General features: G+C 45.6%; 1 protein-coding gene across 1 annotated transcript; it reads right to left on the reverse strand.

Moving 5' to 3' along the window:
* Positions 1-2112: 2112 nt before the first annotated feature.
* LOC123039520 (uncharacterized) lies at positions 2113-18154 on the reverse strand. The gene is made up of 4 exons (XM_044462656.1): positions 18015-18154; positions 4668-4855; positions 3608-3922; positions 2113-3356 (listed from the first exon to the last, which is right to left on the reverse strand). The coding sequence occupies exons 1-4, from the start codon at positions 18152-18154 to the stop codon at positions 2722-2724; spliced, it is 1278 nt and encodes a 425-aa protein (XP_044318591.1). The 3' UTR covers positions 2113-2721.
* Positions 18155-18164: the final 10 nt, after the last annotated feature.

Consider the following 18164-nt stretch of genomic DNA (forward strand, 5'->3'; position numbering starts at 1 on the left):
CCGTCGGCGGGGTCACGGGCTTCGGGCAAGACCATCAGTTCGCCGCCGTGCAGATGCTGTCCAGGAGCTACGAGGCGGCCGAGCCCATCGCGAGGCTGGGGCTGAACGGCGGCTGCGAGTTCGGCTACTCGGCGGGGGCACGGGCGACGGCCACCTTCATCCAGCCCCCGGCGCCGCGCAGAGGTCGAGCACGGCGCGCGCCACGGACGGGACGGATGGGCACGAGGTCGAGGCCGACGACGAAGGCGCCGGCGAGGGCACGGGCGATGGCCACCTGCATCCAGCCCCCCGGCGCCGCGTAGAGGTCGAGCACGGCGCGCGCTGGCGGGAGGAACCGGAAGCGGTCGTCGAGGTGCTGCAGCTTGAAGGCCGCACGGCTCCGGTAGCCCTGCTCCTTGGCGAGGTGGTAGTACTCGTCCTGCCGCTGCTTCCCCTTCGCCTTGCCCATGGAGCTCTCGACTTGCATCGACAGAGATGGCTCGCCGTGCACAAGCTGCTTGACACAATGCTCGATAGAAATAGAGATGGGATGAAGATGACCATGTAGTCAACGACAGGCGGGGCCGCAGCTCATCTGCCACCTCAGCTAGTCAAAGTTTTTTTGTGTGCTTGGTATTTGCCACGTCAGCCCGACAGGCGGGACCCACCTGTCGGATTCGCAGTTTTCTGGGCTAAAACGCAGCGTCAGTGCTCCGCGTTACAGATTAGCCCCATTGTTGATGGTTTTTTGTGCCCTGCCTCAAATGTGGTACTGATCTGTTACCCTAGCCCATAATGTAGTGATTTTGGGTAAATAACTCATCATAGTACTATGAACATACCTATCGATCTATGTCTGCCTGACAAAATTTAGCTATTGGTGTGCGAGTCTGTACTCTTTGGACCATTGTGCCGGGCACGCACCAACTGACCAACACATGCTAGGCTGGGTAATCTAGCCAGGGGCAACCTGAGATTCCAATTAAGCTGCGGCAGCAACAGCATGCAGCACTGGTCCTGCACCCCTGCTATGAGTATACTACTCCATACGGTTGTAGCACGTACGTGTGTACTCAGTTGACTCACCCACAGTGGTGCCCTGGGCCGGCCGGTGATGGAATCATGCGTGCATACCCTGATAAGCTGTGACCGATGAGCCAATGGAAACCGCATCCGCGCATGGATCATACTACTACAGTGGCGTACCCAGCAATGAAATGAAGGGTGTGCACACTCAAAAAAAAATTCTACTAATCCAAGTGTCAGACAAAATATGGCAAAATAATAACACGAATAGCTCAATTCAAATTTCACAACAATTTAGTTCATAAAATATATCTTAAATATGCGAAATTACAATACGAATAGTCTTACACAAAAGAAGCACAAGTAGAAAAATTACATCACTAGGTAACTCTACGTTTTTGCATTGCCATGAAAGCATCAACTATGTCATCTTCACTTACTTTCATGAACACATCTCGTTCAATAAACGTCACCAAGCAATCATTCAAGCGATCATCACTCATAGTAGTCCTCAACTTACTTTTCACTAGATTCATAGCTAAAAATACTCTTTCAACACTCGCCGTCGCCACCGATAAAATCAATATCAATTTGATGAGTAAGTAGACCAAATCATAAAGAACATGCTTCTTTGTTGCAACAAGCATAATAGAGAGCTCACCAATATTACTTGCATTTCTAAACCTATCATCTTGTCTCATATCATCAATGAAAGTAGTAAGTTGAAATTCTAGCCTTATCAAATCTGTGCTTGATATGTCCATGGGATAGAATTCAGCAAGTCTCATTACCTTGAGTGCATCATAAGAAGCAAATGAGTTGATTGGATTCAAAGCCGACATGCAAATAAGCAACTCCGTATTAACCTCATCAAACCGATTGTCAAGTTCTTGAATGGTTTGATCAATGACACCAAGATATACCTCTCTTCTATAACGATCATCATTTGTTTGTAATTCATAATACCGACGTGATCTTCCATGATGCTCATAAGTATCCTCCTACAAAGGAACTTGAATGCCATGTTTGTTGCAAAATAAGGTTAGCTTTGCAAGAAATTCTTTCCAACCATGAGACCACAAGTGTTGCATTCTACTCTTTGCCAAACTAACAAGTGTCATTGCATTAACAATATCTTGATCTCTCTTTTGCAAAGATTTGGACAACTCATTTGTATAGCCAAGAATAACAAGCATCAAGTGAAGATTGAAAACAAAGTCAAATGATTCAATGGCTTGAGCAACTCCACGTATTCTTGTCCAGTCATGTTTTTGTGAAGGATCTTTTCCAATAGCATCAAGTACTTCAAGGATTGTGGAATACATGCTAACAATGTGCATAATGGTTTTAAAATGAGAACCCCAACGAGTATCGCCGGGTCTAGCTAGTCCCATCTCTTGATTTAGCCCACTTCCACTTTCAATCTCACCCATTTCAAGTGCTTCCAAAACCTTTTGAGCTCTAACATCTCGAAGCATGTCATGGCGCTTACAAGAAACTCCAACAATATTGAGCAAGTAAGAAACATGATCAAAGAACCACAAACATGGTTCATTTTCCTTAGCCACGGCTATAAGAACCAACTGAAGTTGATGTCCAAACAATGGATGTAATAGGCAGAGGGTGACTCATTCATGATCAATGTTTTCAACCCATTAATCTCCCCTTTCATGTTGCTTGCCCCATCATATCCTTGCCCACGCATTTGACTAGGAGTCAAATGATGATCTCTTGAGCTTTGTTGTGAATACTGTTAATACCACCCTCATGTTTGTCTAATGCATCAGGCTTATACCAATTTTTCCAACCACCTTTAACAAAGGCATCACCCTTAGGCCCCCCATTCGATTTGCCTTTGAACAAATAACACACAAAGCAAAATGTAGCCTCATATTTGACACTATATTCTAGCCATTTGTAGTTCTCAAACCAAACAAAGTTGAAGTGTCGATTTTTACCATACATTTTCTTGACTTCAAAGTTGTGTGCATATGGTTGGACTGCATTCTTTGCAATGTACCGTCTCCGAACTTCGTCTTGACCATTAACATCATAATCTGAAATAGGAATCCTTTCCCCTGGATCAAGTGGAAGCCTTTGAATATTATAGGACCTTGCATGTGGATGTTGGGGTGATGGTCGCCGTGGCGCTTCATCATCAATATCAATGTCAATATCTGCATCGGAATAGACTGGAGGTGGATCAATATCAATGCCAATCTCTGCATCCGAATGGACTGGAGGTGGATCAATATCAGGTTCAGGTTGCTCTTCGGCTGCAACCTTTCTTGTTTTTGCCTCATAATTCCGGAAAAAAGACTTAATGTCACCATTCCTCTTCATCTTCAGTTCTACAATTAGAACATAATGTCAGCATCCGAAATACACCAGTTTGCAAACATATGATTTTCAGCAAGCATATGTTCAGAGCAGAAGCAATCAAGCATCAGTTTGCTATATATATGCAAGATTCAATTTGAGAGAACTGTAGGGGAGGCACTATGCTTGTTGTTCAGACAAACATGAGCGCACTATGCTTGTTGTTCAGACAAAAATTAAGCATATGTTCAGAGTTGTAGGGGAGGTTGCCGTCAAAACTCACCCACGAGACCACGACCGGGCCAGGGAGCGGTGGAGCGGGAAGGACCGGAGGAGAGGAGAGCGTCGGGAGGCGGGAGCAGATCCTCCGGAGACTGGAGCGGCGGCGGCCGTCTGGTCCAGGTCAGCTCGACGGCGCCTCGGCAGGGGAGGCGCGACGGTCGATGGCCGCGACCGAAGGATATCCAGCGGCGGCCTCCATGCGCGAGAGCCCAGCGGCGGTGGCCGAGCGCGAGCTGGGAGCGACTGGGCGGAGGCGGGGAGCGGCGGCGGCGGCCGAGCAAGATGCGGTTGTGCGCGTGTGCCTCTCGCTCGCTCGCTCACAGTGGAGCCCGAGAAGATGAGGTGGGTCTGGGCTCAATAGTCAATAGTCAACAGCCAAATTTTCTATATATATAAAAAATCCCAGATTTTCTGGGTGTGCCACGGCACACCCGGCACACCCTCTGGTTCCGCCACTGTACTACTATGTACTACTATACTTACTAGAAGAACATACGTGTGTTGCAACGGGGTCATATTAACTTTAAGAGTTCAATATTACGACATTGGCGATCTTTTTTACCATCAAATCCTCACACACACACTCTCCTCCCTCCCTCTTTCTCCCTCTCTCTCCCTCTCTCTCTAACACACACACACACATAGCCTATTTTCCCCGCCAATAAGACTTACTCAATTGGCACGGGCTTTTTAAAAACTTACTTATTGCGTATATAAACATAATGCATGTCAAATTTCAGATGTGTAGAAAAATTGAATTTCACTTTAATTGCAATGTATTTAGATAAAAAAATGTAATTCAATGACCTATACTGACTCATCTGATGCACAAAATAAAAGAAGGTGGTTTAAGAATATACAACAGTTTTGCACTGCATCACAAACGATAGATAACACCTGAAAGCGTTTTTATACAGGTGCTATATACTCCCTCCACTCCTAAATATAAGTCTTTTTCGAGATTCTAACGCGGACTACATACGGAGCAAATAGTTTAACATGTCATATATTTGGAGTGTTAAATACTTCAAACAAAAGGCAAACAAGCGATCACGTTTGACCACATAGATTAAAATATCTGAAGGTGTTGCGGGCCAACACCTTGAATCTGGAGGTGTCGCAGGCGCTCCTCCTGATGCCACAAACCCTCGTCGCCGACTGCCTCACACGGATGGCCGTCCTGTCCCGCATCCTTCCTTGTACCGCAACACCGACAGCAGCACCACCGATCCCCGTTCCCGGCGCCACCCTGCCATCACAAATTAAATAGGTACATAAATGCTTTCATGATGAGGTTTATTTGTCATGATAGGTATATGCACGTGCGTTGCATCGGGCATTAATTTTTTTTAAGTGACAGGGGAACATATGGGCACACATCATGATGCAAATCAAATAACAAAAGAGAGATTATGTTTTGGTTATGAAGCATAGAACTTCTGACAACTTTGTCCTAAGATATACTAAAGCCAAAGAATATCATAGACGGAAATCAAATTATCTGAACGACATGATGTTATTTCACAAAATAAGTTAAATGTAAATTTAAAATTTAAAATTTCCAATTGGTTATCTTTACATGTAAATAAAAACTGAGAGCAAGTCTGCAAAATAACAAACTGTTAACAATAAGTTCAGTAATATAAATCTCACTGTTCTTGCACACCCTTGAGACTTGAGAGCATATCATTTTTTCCCTTCAGACTATACTCTCGTCTATGAACATAAAAAGAAAACCATAGAAACTAAATTAAAGTCTGCAGAATAACACAAAGCATCACTAACAGTTCAGTACCATGTGAATGGAGACATACCATACCATCCTTTTTACCTTCTGACTGCACTTCTATTTGTGAGAATTCCAGTAAGTAGATGGGCAATTTAGCAAAATACAACCATTGCAATATGGGAAGACGTATAAACTGAATAATGTAGATAATATCACATGTGCATTACTGGCCTCTAAGATGGAATAAAACTGAATACTACCCAAAACAACACACAAATCTGACCGACACTTTTAAAATTTCATATCTCTCCTATACTACCTAATAAATTCAAGTTGTATACACCTTTTCCAATTGCACAAAAATTTAATTCAGCTTCTAAAGTCTGCAATAGCCCCATAATTCAAAACAGTCTGCAATACCCCCATTACTAACTCTAGTTCAGCAAATCCCAGAGGAAGAGTCATTGGTGAGGATGGGCTAACTCCGCCATATACCATAACTATTCTCAACTACCATATCCAGAAAAAGTATTGTTAATTTGACAGGATACCAAAATTGAGTTACAAATAGAAATAACAAAAGTAAAATGTCAAGCATAAGTAGTCTATTCAGAGGAATCATTCCCAAAAGCAATTTTGAGCCGAACACCAGAGCACAACAAGTTGTGACCACTCACATCCCAAATGATAGCAGATTTATTTAAACTGCCAGTGGCATCACAGTACAAACATTAAAACCAGTAGCATCACACAGAAACACTGTACAGTCAGTTAATGCATGCATACCTGCCGGTAACCTTGCTGCCATCACCACTCACACTCGTCTGTGTGTCCTTCATTGTCATCTTTCCTTCGACCTAATGCTTCGGCAACTCCAACAACACGTTGTTGCTCCAAGAAATCAGTGAACACCACAGAGAGGGGCGTACTTGGATCCTAAACTCCAAGCAAACAATTAATTAAGATCCCTTGCACACACACAGAGACAAACACACACACACACACACACACACACACACACACAGAGAGAGATTAGGGTATCCCAGGGTGAGGGATGAGAGAATCTGACCTACGGAGCACGACGCCAGTTGTGTGTCGCCGACTCGCCACTGCCGCTGCAGAGATAACACGACCATCACCGCAAGACGCAGAATCTGTCGGAGCTCGCTCGCTCGGAACCGGCGAGGAACGCCGCCGCCAAGAACTTGGAGTTCAAGCCCCGCCACTGGACCTCCTCCCGCGCCTCCTAGATCATCTCCACACCGTCCCCGGAACAGGATCCGACACCTACTCGCCTCCTCAGCCGGATCTGGCCGGAGATCGCCGTCGCCGCGCCCGGCGGCGCGCAGCAGCTGGCGGTGGGTGGCGGGGCACTGGAGGCAGCGCACTGGAGGTGGGGGGTGTTGGGGAACGTTGCAGAAAATTAAATTTTTTCCTACGGTTTCACCAAGATCCATCTATGAGTTCATCTAAGCAGCGAGTCATGGGAGAGAGATTGCATCTACATACCACTTGTAGATCGCGTGCGGAAGCGTTCAAGAGAACGGTGATGATGTAGTCGTACTCGATGTGATCCAAATCACCGAGGACCAAATGCTGAATGGACAGCACCTCCGCATTCAACACACGTACGGAGCGGATGTCGTCTCCTCCTTCTTGATCCAGCAAGGGGGAAGGAGAGGTTGATGATGATCTAGCAGCACAACGGCGTGGTGGTGGATGCAGCAGAACTCCGGCAGGGCTTCGCCAAGCTGCTGCGGGAGGAGGACGAGGTGTAGCAGGGGGAGGGAGGCGCCAAGACACAGGGTGCGGCTGCCCTCCCCCTTGCCCTCCTTTATATAGGCCCCTAGGGGGGGCGCCGGCCCTGGGAGATCCAATCTCCCAAGGGGGCGGCGGCCAGGGGGGTGGAGTGCCCCCCAAGGCTAGTGGGGCGCGCCCCCCACCTAGGGGGGCCCAGGGGGGGCGCACCAGCCCACTAGGGGCTGGTTCCCCTCCCACTTCAGCCCACGGGGCCCTCCGGGATAGGTGGCCCCACCCGGTGGACCCCCGGGACCCTTTCGGTGGTCCCGGTACAATACCGGGTGACCCCGAAACTTTCCCGATGGCCGAAACAGCACTTCCTATATATAATTCTTTACCTCCAGACCATTCCGGAACTCCTCGTGATGTCCGGCATCTCATCCGGGGCTCCGAAAAACATTCGGTTTGCTGCATACTCATATTCATACAACCCTAGCGTCACCGAACCTTAAGTGTGTAGACCCTACGGGTTCGGAAGACATGCAGACATGACCGAGACGGCTCTCTGGTCAATAACCAATAGTGGGATCTGGATACCCATGTTGGCTCCCACATACTCCTCGATGATCTCATCAGATGAACCACGATGTCGAGGATTCAAGCAACCCCGTATACTATTCCCTTTTTCAATCGGCACGTTACATGCCCGAGATTCGATCGTCGGTATCCCAATACCTCGTTCAGTCTCATTACCGGAAAGTCACTTTACTCGTACCGTAATGCATGATCCCGTGACCAAACACTTGGTCACTTTGAGCTCATTATGATGATGCATAACCGAGTGGGCCCAGAGATACCTCTCCGTCATACGGAGTGACAAATCCCAGTCTCGATCCATGTCAACCTAACAGACACTTTCGGAGATACCTGTAGTGCACCTTTATAGTCATCCAGTTACGTTGTGACGTTTGGTACACCCAAAGCACTCCTACGGTATCCGGGAGTTACATGATCTCATGGTCTAAGGAAGAGATACTTGACATTGGAAAAGCTCTAGCAAAACAAACTACACGATCTTGTGCTATGCTTAGGATTGGGTCCTGTCCATCACATCATTCTCCTAATGATGTGATCCCGTTGTCAACGACATCTAATGTCCATAGTCAAGAAACCATGACTATCTGTTGACCAACGAGCTAGTCAACTAGAGGCTTACTAGGGACATATTGTGGTCTAAGTATTCACACGTGTATTACGATTTCCGGATAATACAATTATAGCATGAATAAAAGACAATTATCATGAACAAAGAAATATAATAATAATCCTTTTATTATTGCCTCTAGGGCATATTTCCAACAGTCTCCCACTTGCACTAGAATCAATAATCTAGTTACATTGTGATGAATCGAACACCCATAGAGTTCTGGTGTTGATCATGTTTTGGTCGCGGAAGAGGTTTAGTCAGCGGATCTGCGACATTCAGATTCGTATGTAGTTTGCAAATATCTATGTCTCCATCTTGAACATTTTCACGGATGGAGTTGAAACGACGCTTGATGTGCCTGGTCTTCTTGCGAAACCTGGGCTCCTTGGCAAGGGCAATAGCTCCAGTGTTGTCACAGAAGAGTTTGATCAGCCCCGACGCATTGGGTATGACTCCTAGGTCGGTGATGAAATCCTTCACCCAAATTGCTTCATGCACTGCCTCCGAGGCTGCCATGTACTCCGCTTCACATGTAGATCCCGCCACGACGCTCTACTTGCAGCTGCACCAGCTTACTGCCCCACCATTCAACATATACACGTATCCGGTTTGTGACTTAGAGTCATCCAGATCTGTGTCAAAGCTAGCGTCGACGTAACCCTTTACGACGAGCTCTTCGTCACCTCCATAAACGAGAAACATGTCCTTTGTCCTTTTCAGGTACTCCAGGATATTCTTGACCGTTGTCCAGTGTTCCTTGCCGGGATTACTTTGGTACCTTCCTACCAAACTTACGGCAAGGTTTACATCAGGTCTGGTACACAACATGGCATACATAATAGATCCTATGGCTGAGGCATAGGGGATGACGCTCATCTCTTCTTTATCTTTTGCCTTGGTCGGGCATTGAGCCGAGCTCAATGTCACACCTTGCAATACAGGCAAGAACCCTTTCTTGGACTGATCCATTTTGAACTTCTTCAAAATCTTATCAAGGTATGTGCTTTGTGAAAGACCTATGAGGCGTCTCGATCTATCCCTATAGATCTTGATGCCTAATATGTAAGCAGCTTCTCCGAGGTCCTTCATTGAAAAACACTTATTCAAGTAGGCCTTAATGCTGTCCAAGAATTCTATATCATTTCCCATCAAAAGTATGTCATCTACATATAATATGACAAATGCTACAGAGCTCCCACTCACTTTCTTGTAAACGCAGGCTTCTCCATAAGTCTGCATAAACCCAAACGCTTTGATCATCTCATCAAAGCGAATGTTCCAACTCCGAGATGCTTGCACCAGCCCATAAATGGATCGCTAGAGCTTGCATACTTTGTTAGCATTCTTAGGATCGACAAAACCTTCCGGCTGCATCATATACAGCTCTTCCTTAAGATAACCGTTAAGGAATGTCGTTTTGACGTCCATCTGCCATATCTCATAATCATAGTATGCGGCAATTGCTAACATGATTCGGACGGACTTAAGCTTTGCTACAGGAGAGAAAGTCTCATCGTAGTCAATCCCTTGAACTTGCCGATAACCCTTAGCGACAAGTCGAGCTTTATAGATGGTGACATTACCATCCGCGTCCGTCTTCTTCTTAAAGATCCATTTGTTTTCTATCGCTCGCCGATCATCGGGAAAGTCTGTCAAAGTCCATACTTTGTTTTCATACATGGATTCTATCTTGGATTTCATGGCTTCAAGCCATTTATTGGAATCTGGGCCCGCCATCGCTTCTTCATAGTTCGAAGGTTCACCGTTGTCTAACAACATGATTTCCAGGACAGGGTTGCCATACCACTCTGGTGTGGAACGTGTCCTTGTGGACCTACGAAGTTCAGTAGCAACTTGATCCGAAGTACCTTGATCATCATCATTAATTTCCTCTCCAGTCGGTGTAGGCACCACAGGAACATTTTCCTGAGCTGCACTACTTTCCGGTTCAAGAGGTAGTACTTCATCGAGTTCTACTTTCCTCCCACTTACTCCTTTCGAGAGAAACTCCTTTTCCAGAAAGGATCTGTTCTTGGCAACAAAGATCTTACCCTCGGATCTTAAGTAGAAGGTGTACCCAATGGTTTCCTTAGGGTATCCTATGAAGATGCATTTTTCCGACTTGGGTTCGAGCTTTTCAGGTTGTAGCTTCTTGACATAAGCATCGCATCCCCAAACTTTTCGAAACGACAGCTTAGGTTTCTTCCCAAACCATAATTCATACGGTGTCGTCTTAACGGATTTAGACGGTGCCCTATTTAAAGTGAATGTAGCTGTCTCTAGAGCGTATCCCCAAAATGATAGCGGTAAATCGGTAAGAGACATCATAGATCGCACCATATCCAATAGAGTGCGATTACGATGTTCGGACACACCGTTACGCTGAGGTGTTCTAGGCGGCGTGAGTTGTGAAACGATTCCACATTTCCTTAAGTGTGTACCAAATTCGTGACTTAAATATTCTCCTCCACGATCTGATCGTAGGAACTTTATCTTTCGGTCACGTTGATTCTTTACCTCATTCTGAAATTCCTTGAACTTTTCAAAGGTCTTAGACTTGTGTTTCATCAAGTAGACATACCCATATCTATTCAAGTCATCAGTGAGAGTGAGAACATAACGATATCCTCCGCGAGCCTCAACGCTCATTGGACCGCACACATCGGTATGTATGATTTCCAATAAGTTGGTTGCTCGCTCCATTGTTCTGGAGAACGGAGTCTTGGTCATTTTGCCCATGAGGCATGGTTCGCATGTGTCAAATGATTCATAATCGAGAGACTCTAAAAGTCCATCAGCATGGAGCTTCTTCATGCGCTTGACACCAATGTGACCAAGGCGGCAGTGCCACAAGTATGTGGGACTATCGTTATCAACTTCACATCTTTTGGTATTCACACTATGAATATGTGTAACATTACGTTCGAGATTCATTAAGAATAAACCATTGACCATCGGGGCATGACCATAAAACATATCTCTCATATAAGTAGAACAACCATTATTCTCGGATTTAAATGAGTAGCCATCTCGCATCAAACGAGATCCAGATACAATGTTCATGCTCAAACTTGGCACTAAATAACAATTATTGAGGTTTAAAACTAATCCCGTGGGTAAATGTAGAGGTAGCGTGCCGACGGCGATCACATCAACCTTGGAACCATTCCCGACGCGCATCGTCACCTCGTCCTTCGCCAGTCTCCGCTTATTCCACAGCTCCTGCTGTGAGTTACAAATATGAGCAACGACACCGGTATCAAATACCCAGGAGTTACTACCAGTACTGGTAAGGTACACATCAATTACATGTATATCAAATATACCTTCAGTGTTGCCGGCCTTCTTGTCCGCTAAGTATTTGGGGCAGTTCCGCTTCCAGTGACCCTTCCCTTTGCAATAAAAGCACTCAGTCTCAGGCTTGGGTCCATTCTTTGACTTCTTCCCAGCAACTGGCTTACCGGGCGCGGCAACATCTTTGCCGTCCTTCTTGAAGTTCTTCTTACCCTTGCCTTTCTTGAACTTAGTGGTCTTATTGACCATCAACACTTGATGTTCTTTCTTGATTTCAACCTCTGCTGACTTCAGCATTGAAAATACTTCAGGAATGGTCTTCACTATCCCCTGCATATTGTAGTTCAACACAAAGCTCTTGTAGCTCGGTGGGAGCGACTGAAGGATTCTGTCAATGACCGCCTCGTCCGGGAGGTTGATCTCCAGCTGGGACAGGCGGTTGTGCAACCCAGACATTTTGAGTATGTGCTCACTGACAGAACTGTTTTCCTCCATCTTACAACTATAGAACTTGTCGGAGACTTCATATCTCTCGACCCGGGCATGAGCTTGAAAAACCATTTTCAGCTCCTCGAACATCTCATATGCTCCGTGTCGCTCAAAACGCTTTTGGAGCCCCGGTTCTAAGCTGTAAAGCATGCCGCACTGAACGAGGGAGTAATCATCAGCACGTGACTGCCAAGTGTTCATAACATCTTGGTTCTCTGGGATGGGTGCTTCACCTAGCGGTGCTTCTAGGACATAATCTTTCTTGGCTGCTATGAGGATGATCCTCAGGTTCCAGACCCAGTCCGAATAGTTGCTGCCATCATCTTTCAGCTTGGTTTTCTCTAGGAACGCGTTGAAGTTCATGTTGACATGAGCGTTGGCCATTTGATCTACAAGACATATTTTTTTGCAAAGACTTTAAACTAAGTTCATGATAATTAAGTTCATCTAATCAAATTATTTAATGAACTCCCACTCAGATTGACATCCCTCTAGTCATCTAAGTGTTACACGATCCGAGTCGACTAGGCCGTGTCCGATCATCACGTGAGACGGACTAGTCATCATCGGTGAACATCTCCATGTTGATTATATCTTCCATACGACTCATGTTCGATCTTTCGGTCTCTTGTATTCCGAGGCCATGTCTGTACATGCTAGGCTCGTCAAGTTAACCCTAAGTGTTTCTGCATGTGTAAAACTGTCTTACACCCGTTGTATGTGAACGTAAGGATCTATCACACCCGATCATCACGTGGTGCTTCGAAACGACGAACTTTAGCAACAGCGCACAGTTAGGGGGAACACTTTCTTGAAATTATTATAAGGGATCATCTTATTTACTACCGTCATTCTAAGTAAACAAGATGTATAAACATAATAGACATCACATGCAATTATATAAAGTAGTGACATGATATGGCCAATATCATATAGCTCCTTCGATCTCCATCTTCGGGGCTCCATGATCATCTTCGTCACCGGCATGACACCATGATCTCCATCATCGTGTCTTCATGAAGTTGTCACGCCAACGACTACTTCTACTTCTATGGCTAACGCGTTTAGCAATAAAGTAAAGTAATTTACATGGCGTTCTTCAATGACACGCAGGTCATACAAAAAATAAAGACAACTCCTATGGCTTCTGCCGGTTGTCATACTCATCGACATGCAAGTCGTGATTCCTATTACAAGAACATGATCTCATACATCACAATATATCATCCATCATTCATCACAACTTCTGGCCATATCACATCACATGACAATTGCTGCAAAAACAAGTTAGACGTCCTCTAATTGTTGTTGCATCTTTTACGTGGCTGCAATTGGGTTCTAGCAAGAACATTTTCTTACCTACGAATAACTACAACGTGATTTTGTCAACTTCTATTTACCCTTCATAAGGACCCTTTTCGTCGAATCCGCTCCAACTAAAGTAGGAGAGACAGACACCCGCTAGCCACCTTATGCAACTAGTGCATGTCAGTCGGTGGAACCTGTCTCACGTAAGCGTACGTGTAAGGTCGGTCCGGGCCGCTTCATCCCACAATACCGCTGAAGCAAGAAAAGACTAGTAGCGGCAAGCAAGTTGACAAGATCTACGCCCACAACAAAATTGTGTTCTACTCGTGCAATAGAGAACTACGCATAGACCTAGCTCATGATGGCACTGTTGGGGAAGGTTGCACAAAATTTAAATTTTTCCTACGGTTTCACCAAGATCCATCTATGAGTTCATCTAAGCAACAAGTCATGGGAGAGATATTGCATCTACATACCACTTGTAGATCACGTGCGGAAGCGTTCAAGAGAACGATGATGATGTAGTCGTACTCGCCGTGATCCAAATCACCGATGACCAAGTGTTGGACGGACAACACCTCCGCGTTCAACACACATACGGACCGGATGACGTCTCCTCCTTCTTGATCCAGCAAGGGGGAAGGAGAGGTTGATGATGATCCAGCAGCACAACGGCGTGGTGATGGATGCAGCAGAACTCCGGCAGGGCTTCGCCAAGCTGCTGCAGGAGGAGGACGAGGTGTAGCAGGGGGAGGGAGGCGCCAAGACACAGGGTGCGGCTTCCCTCCCCCTTGCCCTCCTTTATATAGACCCCCAGGGGGGCGCCGGCCCTGGGAGATCCAATCTCCCAGAGGGGCGGCGGCCAGGGGGGTGGAGTGCCCCCCAAGGCTAGTGGGGCGTGCCCCCCACCTAGGGTTTCCAACCCTAGGCGCAGGGGGGCCCGGGGGGGGGGGGGTGCACCAGCCCACTAGGGGCTGGTTCCCCTCCCACTTCAGCCCACGGGGCCCTCCGAGATAGGTGGCCCCACCCGGTGGACCCCCGGGACCCTTCGGGTGGTCCCGATACAATACCGGGTGACCCCGAAACTTTCCCGATGGCCGAAACAACACTTTCTATATATAATTCTTTACCTCCGGACCATTCCGGAACTCCTCGTGACGTCCGGGATCTCATCCAGGACTCCGGACAACATTCGGTTTGCTGCATACTCATATTCATACAACCCTAGCGTCACCGAACCTTAAGTGTGTAGACCCTACGAGTTCGGGAGACATGCAGACATGACCGAGACGGCTCTCCGGTCAATAACCAATAGCGGGATCTGGATACCCATGTTGGCTCCCACATACTCCTCGATGATCTCATCGGATGAACCACGATGTCGAGGATTCAAGCAACCCCGTATACTATTCCCTTTGTCAATCGGTACGTTACATGCCCGAGACTCGATCGTCGGTATCCCAATACCTCGTTAAGTCTTGTTACCGGCAAGTCACTTTACTCGTATCGTAATGCATGATCCCGTGACCAAACACTTGGTCACTTTGAGCTCATTATGATGATGCATTACCGAGTGGGCCCAGAGATACCTCTCCGTCATACGGAGTGACAAATCCCAGTCTCGATCTGTGTCAACCCAACAGACACTTTCGGAGATACCTGTAGTGCACCTTTATAGTCATCCAGTTACGTTGTGACGTTTGGTACACCCAAAGCACTCCTACGGTATCCGGGAGTTACACGGTCTCATGGTCTAAGGAAGAGATACTTGACATTGGAAAAGCTCTAGCAAAACGAACTACATGATCTTGTGCTGTGCTTAGGATTGGGTCCTGTCCATCACATCATTCTCCTAATGATGTGATCCCGTTGTCAACGACATCTAATGTCCATAGTCAGGAAACCATGACTATCTGTTGACCAACGAGCTAGTCAACTAGAGGCTTACTAGGGATGTATTGTGGTCTAAGTATTCACACGTGTATTACGATTTCCGGATAATACAATTATAGCATGAATAAAAGACAATTATCATGAACAAAGAAATATAATAATAATCCTTTTATTATTGCCTCTAGGGCATATTTCCAACAGGGGGTGGCGCGTAGCAACATGGTGGCGGATGGCGGCGCACTGGAGGCGTGGGCGGGGTCGTGCGGGTGGGGGGTTCTTTTTTTTATTTTCTCTATTCGTTAGGAATGTAATGCGTACTTTATTAGTATGGAAGGAGATCGGTGGGAGAAATAAATCAGAGAGGGAGGCGATTTGTTTGGAAGGTGATCTTCTGTATATGGTATTATTTTGGAATTCTTAATTATCAAATATTTACATGATTAAATTGAATCGACACCTGCCAGATCAAGCACGAATATATGGTAACTAATCTGATGGGTTTATGTGGGTGGTGAAGCGAAAAGGCAGGTGGGAGGGAGACGAATAAAACCAGCGAAATAAAACCAACGAAAGTGGTGAGACGAAAAAAACCAGCAAAAAATAACCGGCGGACTATTCACCAACTGCTCTATTAGGAGTAGACATTAGCCAGGTAGGGAAGGGGAACTTTTGGTTAAAAAATTAGTAAGTAAATGAAAAGTAAAAAAATTCTGAATATATTTCTGAAATAAAGTTGACCTTCCATTGTACTTGTATAAGAAAAAAAATCCACAAAAAGAAAAACACCGTTTCTTTTACAAAAAACAAAATTTTCAGCCGAAATAGTGTGAATAGTGACCTACAATAGCAAATAATTTTTTTTCATAAATTCAACGCTGGGTATTTGTTGCGAAAATTTATATACTGTGCAAAAGAAAGTCAAGTTTATTAAAAATAAACTTCAACAAAGGTGTATATACACACAAGAACCAAAGGGTATGTCCCGCTAGGTAGGGCGCATTATACACTACGAGCTTAGGATCAGATGAGGCCAGGACGCTGTAGAACCGCTGACCTTATAAATTGATGTCGCCAACTCGCTATAGTCCCAAATGAAATTGCGTCCGTCCATTGGGCAGACCTGCGTCCCAGGAGGTATAAAACATGAACTATGGATAGAATTTAAACTTGGCAAGATCACCACATTCAATCAACAACATGTAACAAATATAAATGATAGGCATTGTGCAACACAAACACAAACAAAAGCATAATTCATACAAACACACCATAATCATTGTCTCCATTGCCATCACTTGTGCTTGCATCTCCATGGGTTGCCTCCTCTTCATTGGCACCATTGGCATCCAAGCCTCCTCCCATGGCACCACCCATGGGACCCATGTCGCCTCCCATGACATCCGTGAGTCCTCCCATGCCCCACTCATGGCACCATGAATCCTCACATGCCTCCTCCCATGTGTCCTACCATGCCGCCACCCCCATGCCTCCTCCCAGCTTGCTCATCAACTGCATCACCAACACTTGGTCTCAACAAAGTTCAATGTATGCTTTTAGCTTCTCATTGAAACCATTTGGATCCATGAACATTAATTTTGCTCTTGTTCCAATAAATGGATTACTTCTACCATGGCTAGCTTTCTCTCCTCCACCACCATGTTCCTCTCCTCGGCCACAACCCTCCTCTCCTTGTCCGTCGCCCTTCATTTGTTAGCCTCCATTCTCTCCTAAATTTTCTTCGTTCTTCATAAATTTTCTTTATTTTGCTATCTATTTTCTTGCATGATGGCGTCCAATGATTCCTTCATACCATTGTTTCCAGTCTTCGTGCCCCTTTTATTTGGCATTCTTTCTTCCGCTGGGCCTTTTCGTAGAAGCAACTGAGTTTGGAGTGGAGCTTCTTTTTCCTTCATCTTAAAATGACGCATCATCATCATCATCACCTTCAACTATTGTTACATCTCCCAAGCTCTTGTAGTTCTTCCTAGGAGCTTCCAATGTGTCGCGATTCTTCCACTTCACCTCATGTTCAAGCTGACCAACAATGGTGCAAAGTGAATGTTCTTCCTTTCTTTGACGAGCCTTTCTTCCCTATTCCCTTGAACAAAGATTGAGAAATCATGAGGTACATACCACAACTATGAAAACAAGTTAGCCACGTATACATACAAGACATGAAGAAAACAATTGATGAATTTGAGCAAACAATCACCTTGGAATCTGCATTTAGACCACTTGGGTTCCTGCACTTAACATGTGACAAGCATGCTGACCATTGTTTACGATCCGCGCATATTGTTGACCGTCGATGGGGGAGAGAAACAACCAATCTATCATTGCCACTAGTGTTGCATGCACTGAAGAAATCTTTGCTACACATCCAATAAGTGTTCATTTGTTGCTCACTACCGATGAACACACCAAGACCAAATTTCTTCCATGCTAAATGTAGCAACTTGTCTTCATCAACTTGGTAGGTCCCCATTATTCCCTTCAGAGTTGCATAAAAAATCCTTGTTTAGACCATGTTAAAATGGGGCTCCTCCCATAGTGTTTTGTATTCATGAGAGGGGGTTTCATGAGAGACAAGTTCTTGAGTTGCAACATTGGTGTACTGCAAAAAAGTTCCATCATCGACATCCCATACACCAAAATTGAATAACATAGTCATACATCACACCAAATTGCATTCAACAAATTGAATTTGTGATAAAGAAAGAAAAAATGAGAGAAAGGAGGATTTTATACCTTTGGGACATTTCGTCGAGCATGTGGTGCACGCCGGTGGCAGTCGCGATAGACGACACTGGCTCCTCCCCGACGATCGACAGAGGGACAAAAGTAGGAGAGGGGGAGAGCATCACTGGAGCAGCCACATCATCTCCCATCGCTGGCCTC

The sequence above is a fragment of the Triticum aestivum genome, chromosome 2B, assembly GCF_018294505.1.
Source record: "Triticum aestivum cultivar Chinese Spring chromosome 2B, IWGSC CS RefSeq v2.1, whole genome shotgun sequence".
NCBI classification, from domain to species: Eukaryota; Viridiplantae; Streptophyta; class Magnoliopsida; order Poales; family Poaceae; genus Triticum; species Triticum aestivum.

Coding starts and splice junctions, on each gene's coding strand:
- LOC123039520 (XM_044462656.1), bottom strand. CDS start 18,154: ATGGGAGATGATGTGGCTGCTCCAGTGATGCTCTCCCCCTCTCCTACT. Junction 4,856..18,014: donor CTCGACGAAATGTCCCAAAG/GTATAAAATCCT, acceptor TTGTGATGGCAG/GGTGGCGCCGGGAACGGGGA. Junction 3,923..4,667: donor CAGATATTTTAATCTATGTG/GTCAAACGTGAT, acceptor CTCCACTGTGAG/CGAGCGAGCGAGAGGCACAC.